The sequence below is a fragment of the Littorina saxatilis genome, linkage group LG2 (genome assembly GCF_037325665.1).
Source record: "Littorina saxatilis isolate snail1 linkage group LG2, US_GU_Lsax_2.0, whole genome shotgun sequence".
NCBI lineage: Eukaryota > Metazoa > Mollusca > Gastropoda > Littorinimorpha > Littorinidae > Littorina > Littorina saxatilis.
Window position 1 is genome coordinate 96,303,036 of NC_090246.1, and position 7,453 is coordinate 96,310,488.

Below are 7,453 nucleotides of genomic sequence, written 5' to 3' on the forward strand. Positions count from 1 at the left end.
TGTGTATGTGTGTGTGTGTGTGTGTGTGTGTGTGTGTGTGTGTGTGTGTGTGTGTGTGTGTGTGTGTGTTTCTTCAACCCCAGATTTCTTGGTTTAATGTTTTTGTTTGCCTGTAGTTCCGAGGACGTTGTATCTGCAGCTTCCCCATACTCTTATTACCTCTGTATCATTTTGTTTACCTTCATTTTCATTTGTTTCTCTTTTTTCCGGGTGTGGGTGTCGGCTGCAGTTACACAGACACAATTATAAAGACATCTGAATAAAATGTAATTCCTTTTCATGTATCTTTTCCAACTATTTTGTTGGTGTGTTTGTTGGCTGAAGTTACAAAGACAATATTTTTTGCAGTTTCTATACTCTACCCACTTCTAAAATAAATGCCTTGCTTCGTCCTATACTGCTTTTCTTAGAGTCTTTTCTTTTCTTTTTACATTTAGTCAAGTTTTGACTAAATGTTTTAACGTAGAGGGGGGAATCGAGACGAGGGTGTGGTGTGGTGTGTGTGTGTGTGTGTGTGTGTGTGTGTGTGTAGAGCGATTCAGAGAAAACTACTGGACTTGACATGAGAGATCCTGGGTAGGTTACTCCAGACCTTTTTTTCATTTTTTTATAAATGTCTTTGATGACGTAATTTCCGTTTTCGTGTGAAAGTTGAGGCAGCACTGTCACGCTCTCATTTTTCAACCAAATTGGTTGAAATTTTGGTCAAGTAATCTTCGACGAAGCCCGGACTTTGGTATTGCAATTCAGCTTGGCGGCTTAAACATTTATTAATGAGTTTGCTCATTAAAGTTGTCATTAAAATCGATTTTTCGCAAACAGATTTAAAATTGATTGCATCGTATTCTTCATCACATTCTGAATCTAAAAATATATACATATGTCATGTTTACTCTTAAAATGTGATCACAATTAACGAAAATAGATTAATTAGTCTTACGATTAAAATGTTAGTAATCGATCCAATAATGATTTCATCTTATTCTTTATAATTTCTTGAACAAAAAACATGTATATATGATAGGTTGTATTCAAAACAAGCTCAGAAAGTTAACAAGAATACAGAAAAGCGCGCTTTCCTGCTTAGCACAATACGCTACCGCGCTAATCTGGCGTGTCAATATCACTGCGTTTTGCACGTGGGACGTGAGCGATTTCCTTCTCGCGGCGGGATTGACGAAGCTGTACTGTCTTGGTGAAAAAAATACAGTGCGTTCAGTTTCATTCCGTGAGTTCGACAGCTTGACTAAATGTAGTAATTTCGCCTTACGCGACTTGTTTTCTTTTTCTGGAGTGTTTTTTCCGCTCTACTTACACAGACACTATTGTGTCAGCTTCTGTACACTTTAATCTCTGTTATTGTGTTCTTCCTGTTTTTCTTTCTTCTCTTTTTACATTTAGTCAAGTTTTGGCTAAATGTTTTAACATAGACGGTGAATCGAGACGAGGGTCGTGGTGTATGTGTGTGTGTATGTGTGTATGTATGTGCGTGTGTGTATGCATCGATTCAGAGAAAACTACTGGACCGATCTTCATGAATTTTCACATGAGAGTTCCTGGGTATGATATCCCCTGACCTTTTTTTCATGTTTTCGATAAACGTCTTTGATGACGTCATATCCGGCCTTTTTGTGAATGCACTAAATGGAAAGATAAGGAGTATGTGAACCACCTATTATCTGAGAACTACCGTATGATCTTGGAACTACCAGTTGTTGTTTTTCTAATCTGTGCGTGTTTCAGGTGGTTCGCTTTCTGGACGCTGGGATCCTACTTCAGCGGCCTGACGACTGCCCCTCGACCATTTACCACATCATGTTGGGCTGCTGGAAGGCCGATCCCAAGGAGCGACTCACCTTCGAGAAGGTCAAGAAGCACCTGCAGGACTACCACGAGCGCCTGGTCAAGATGGCCGCCTCCCAGTCCCAGCCCACCACCCCTGTGGCCGGCGAGGGCAGTGATATGCAGGTCAAGATGCAGCCCCAACTCAATTCGTCTCCTGACCCTCAGCATAAATTCACCGACCAGGACCAGGACCTTGCGTCCAAGCTCCAACAGGAAGACCTTGAAGCGAAGACGCTTCAGGACGATCTTCCGCCTCAGCATCAGCAGTCCAAGCAGCAGCAGCTAGACCTTGAAGCCAATGTTGTTCTGCAGGATCCTCAGCCCGAGCAGGTGTCACAGCAAGACCTTCAGGCCAAGTTGATACAGGAACAGGAGACGGTGGTGTTCTCGGGCCGTGGCAAACCCAAGCTGGCCCTCAAAGGCACAAAGTCGTACCCTCAAGGCTGCAGCTTTGGAGGAGCTAGACAAGGGGCGACCCCTTCTGCTCCGCCGCTAGCTGAAGCTTCCAGAACGTCTACAGGAACGCTGATTCAGCACCGTGTGCAGCCTATCCCCGACCAGGAGATGACCGAGGGTTTTGAGGGGGTCTTCCAGGTCAAGCTGCCCCCACCTTCTTCGCCCTCATCTCAGCCGGCTCCCAAGCCCTTGCCCGAAGTGCAGGTGACCTTGTCAGACTCTTTCCCTTCTCCTCCCCCTTCCGCTAAGTCATACGGCAAAGGGCATTCCCTGGAGAAGCTGCACGGCATGGACAGTGGCTTCAACAGCGGTGAGCAAGAGGTTGACGCTGCTAGGGCTGGGGATGATGGGTCGACGACGACGACATGTGTGGTTTCAACGACGATCCCGCCTCTCGCTCACACACCACCACCTACCAGTAATGTCATTGTGGAGTCGCCTAGCGGTATATCCTGTATGAGCCAGCACACATTGGTGTGAGTTGTGTATGCGCTGCTCTGGTGCATTCCGTTGTGTACATAGAAAAGACACGAAAGACAAGTTGAAAGCCGAATTGAACAAACGTCTCTTGCCAAAGAAATCGTGAGGTAGGCACTAAGTGAGATAGGCACTAAGTGAGATAGGCACTAAGTGAGATAGGCACTAAGTGAGATAGGCACTAAGTGTAGACAGTTAATCAACTATGAAGCTAGCGGTTTATTAACAGAGGAACCTTTGAACTGGAAAAGTGAAACTTGGTTATTTGAATTCTGGGCCGAAAAATCTAATTTAACTCTGGGCCGAACAAGACGTTCATGACAGAAACGTTGACGCTTTATATATGAGAGAATCTTCAGTGCCCAGCGCAAGGAAACCTGGCAAACGATGAGGACAAAACATGTTCAAGCTGACAAGAAAGACCCATTGACAGAAGATGGTCGATGTTCAAAATGGCTAAATTAGAAAAGTCGAAGAGCAGACAGACTCAGCACTGCTAGATACAGTTGGACCTTATAAGTGCTGAGCTCATTTTCTGCATTGTTTTCTTTTGTCGGAGTATTTATCACATTTCTGAAGCATGTAACCTGATTAAGGGAAAAACAAAGACATTTTTTTGCGAAGGTGACCCTCATTATAGGGCATTTGTAGGCGTTAATAGTCCTCAGAGTTGAAAGTTTAATAAAAGGCTTTAATGTTAAGAATATTCACAGCAGCTGCTCGTGACAGAGGTACACACACACACACACACACACACACACACACACACACACACACACACACACACACACACACACACACACACACACACACACACACACACACACACAACCTTGTTGTGAACGTGCATCGATCATTTCGTTAATGATTTAGGACTACAGGCTCGACTATTGTACATTTTTTTCATCAATGCACTCTTTTATTTATTGCACATACAAGTCCACAAACATGGACAAGATTCGCAACATATGTTTTAATGACATCCTTGACATTGAAATGTAAGCGCGGGCCCTCCTCTCGCAGAAAGCAATGATTTACTTGCCCGATCACTTTTCAGTAGCGCTGTGTATTGTTGAGCCAAAAATGGGGTACGATTAAGCCAAATATGGGTTACAAAAGTTTGAATCGAGAGCATAATATAAATTTACACCTGGGATGTAGTGTTATGTTTTTTTCGAATATCACAAATACTTGAGAGTTTGTGGCTTTTTTGGCATAATAACATCACGAGAACTCATGATAAATTCACATATTCTTCCCTTTCACATACATGTACGAATCCATCCTGGATGTCCTTGTAAATACTTAATATATTGTCCAGGCTGGGCCCAGGGCAAAAATGATATTTTTTTCGCAAATGTGCGTTATATCTTGGTTTGTAAATATTGTGTTTCTTAAATTGATATTGCTTTTTAATTTACTGCACGCAAAATCTTTATAAAGGAGTGGTCATCATTACGTGTTTGTAAGGCCAAAAAAAAAATAGGTCTGTTTACGGTAACCCGACCGACCCTAGTTTTTTCGCGCGACCCTAGACTTTTTTTTGGCATTTGGGGGGGAAAAAAAAAAAATCTTGTTTTTTTGGCAAAATAACGTAAAAATATGGTTTTTTTGGAAAAAAAAAAAAAGAAAAAAAAATCCCGACCTACCGACCCTATTTTTTTGGCCTATGTTACCGTAAACAGACATTTTTTTTGGCCTAAGCAGTACCAAAGAGATTGAGTGACATATACAAGACAGAAAAGTTATACATGAGTAACTGGTATGTTATTCAGAATACTGTTAATCTGTTGTTACGGGTGTTTTGCTAAGATTACATAGGTTTGTACGTTTGCACTGTTACTTTACATTCACGAAGTAGTTGTTTACTTCTACATTTTTGACAGACTGACATAACGTTGCATGTTATGTATTTAAGCAAGCAAGTGATGATGGCAACCATTCTACACTAAAGGTGAAAATAACGGCCCTTTATTCACATTCCAGATTATGTTGACATAAGTATTTGAATGGATACCAGTATTTGATTGGATTGTACATATACAGTGATATTACTACTGGCTATACGCGTATTCGACGCTGACAGTAAACAAATGTTATCAATGATGTCAATGTTCTGTAAAAAAATAAGTTCAATAATGTCAAGCAAATGAGATACGACGGTTATAAATGCATACAGACGCAAATGTAAGACTGTATTTTGTAACGATTGAGGTTTTTCAGCTTAAAAATCATGCTCACGCGGTGGTGGGCATACTTTTGTATTCATGATATTCCCGGTCACAATCAGTTTGCATGAATAACTGTTCGAGCCAGTATTTCTCAATTTTCATTTGAATTAGTATTACTGTTTCCATTTTTGAAACAGTTGTTGGTGTGTGTGTGTGTGTGTTTTTAGTTTTTGTTTAGTTTTGTGTGTTATTGTCTTTTGAGGGGGTAATACATTGACGATGTGTGATATATTTGCATGGAGTCTCAATCTTAAATCATGTTTAATTCTTGAGGCTGCAGTTACAGTTCTTTTTAAAAATGTGCTTTTGCCTTTGTCTTCTTTGATCTTTCTGCCTTGAAATTAATGTTCAGCTTGATGTAGGGTCATTGTTTTTTCTCTCCCTCTCACCTATACCCCCCTAAAATCACAAAGTATATAAAGTACTCTTGATGAGCTTTGTCAATGGAGGATGTTGTAATTCTTGCCAATGCAGCACTCGAAAGCACTTCGTACTGCTTTATCATCTACATGTAGATAATGTTCTACCTTATTTTGAAAAAAAGATACCTTTCTTCCCGTGTAAACCATCATGTAAATCACCGTAGATCCTTCCTGACCTGGACCTGGGACATGCCCACACTTCTGCTTGGTCACATATCCACACCTATAGTCACACTGCTTTTTGTGCCGAGTTGGATTATGCTGCTGAATTAGTTTCGTAATATGTTTACGCCAATGTTTGTCGACGATATTTTCGAACATGTCTATATAACGATCGTCCAAGGGACCAACCTAGAGTGGTCCTTATATGCAGGTGGTCGTTATGGAAAGATGAATTATATTGGAAAGAACCTCGTCGGCGTTTATCTGGGGTGGTCGTATTGGGCTAGTGGTCGTTATCAAGAGGTATAGTCATCAGGGCAGGTATGAATGTACAGTCCAGCCTGTCCAAAACGATCACCCAAGGGACGTATTAGACAGGTGGTTGTTATGAAAAGGTGAATTATACAAGAAAGAACCTCGTCGGAGTTTCCTTTGGGTGGTCGAAATGGGAAGTCGGACGTTATCAAGAGGGGGTCGCCAAGGCAGGTTCGACTGTATTATTCCAACAACATCAAATCACGCGCTTTACACAAAGAATTCTGACTGGTTGATTTTGAATGCGTGACCAAGTGGAATAATGATTTCCTGTGTAAAGGCTTTGCAAAGTCTGTTGCGGTTTACATGATGATTTACACGGGAAGCAAATTTAGTACCTTTCTCCTATTTTGCATCTGGTCTGTTTACATTGTAAACATGCAATCCGCTGGGTTTTTGTATGCCAAAGACTGAACATCATGATATTTTCTTTCGTCGACTCGTGCAGTGTTTTGTGCAGAGCTTTAAAATTGTCATCATCAGTTCTAAATTCTGTACATCGTTCCGTATTGCTAGTTCGCGTCGTAGAACGATTTGTTTCTTCCTTTTCATCTTATTTTTGGCAGCCTTATCTGTGCAACATTATTTTGCTAAATCTGTAATTTAAGTTGTTGGTGTTTTGGGGGTTGATTTTTTTCTATTTTTTTTCTTCTGGTGAAGTTCTGTGCATTTGTTTGTTTGTTTGTTCTTTTTCTTTTTTTTTGGCGTTCTACTTTCCACCTACATGTTCAGGATAAGGTTATTGTTTGCGATTGTGCGTGTTATAATAACTATGATTGTGTTGTTGATTTTGTTTTTATTTGCTTGCGTTATGTGTGTGTCTTTTTGTGTTGTTTTTAGTGATTACTTATGACGTCTGGAATCGAGCTGCGTTGATGAAGGTTGTTTTTTTCAATGTGAGGTACAGGTAGCTATTGCGCGATCCTTTCTCATTAAAGTCAAATTAAATCAAATGTAGTTTGAAGTTTCACGTGAGATAGCTACTGCGTGTGTGAATATAAGACTGTCTGTGTGCTTGTCTGATTTCCCGTCTGTTTGTCTGTCTGTCTGTCTGTCTGTTGGTCGGTCGGTCGGTCGGTCGGTCTGTCTGTCTGTCAGTGAGAAAGAAAACAATGTATGAGTTTCTTTATTTATGACATTTCTGTCGGTCTATCTGTCTGTGTATTCAGTTGTGTGTCCGGCTGTCTGTCTGTCGGCCTGTCTACCTATCTGCAGTTATGTCTGTCTGACTGTCTGTCTGTGTGTTTAGAAATTAAACTGTGTATGAGTTTATGTATGTGTGGGGTTTTCTGTGTGTCTGCCTGCCTATCTGTCTTTTTTCTGTCTGTCTGTCTGTCTGTCTGCGTATTCACGTTTGTGACACAAAACAATGACAATAACAAGTTCAAAAATGGAAAGTCCTCCAGCAAAATCAGCTACATACAACATTAACACTCTAAACTCTAAGTTTCTTTAAAATAAAGAGACCAAAAAGCAATGTACTCCCGTTAAAATGACGAACACGGAACGAATAACAGCGACGTTTTGACCTAAGGGTCTTCTTCA

The 7,453-nt window shown here is 40.9% G+C and overlaps 1 protein-coding gene across 1 annotated transcript in view; it reads left to right on the forward strand.

Annotated features, from left to right (window-relative positions):
• Window positions 1–6,861, forward strand: part of LOC138960242 (uncharacterized) — a 250,814-nt gene extending 243,953 nt beyond the window's left edge. The window contains exon 15 of the mRNA XM_070332049.1: window positions 1,744–6,861. Within this exon, the coding sequence (XP_070188150.1) occupies window positions 1,744–2,781 (1,038 nt within the window). The 3' untranslated portion in view covers window positions 2,782–6,861. The remainder of the gene's footprint in view (window positions 1–1,743) is intronic.
• The last annotated feature ends 592 nt before the right edge of the window (window positions 6,862–7,453 follow it).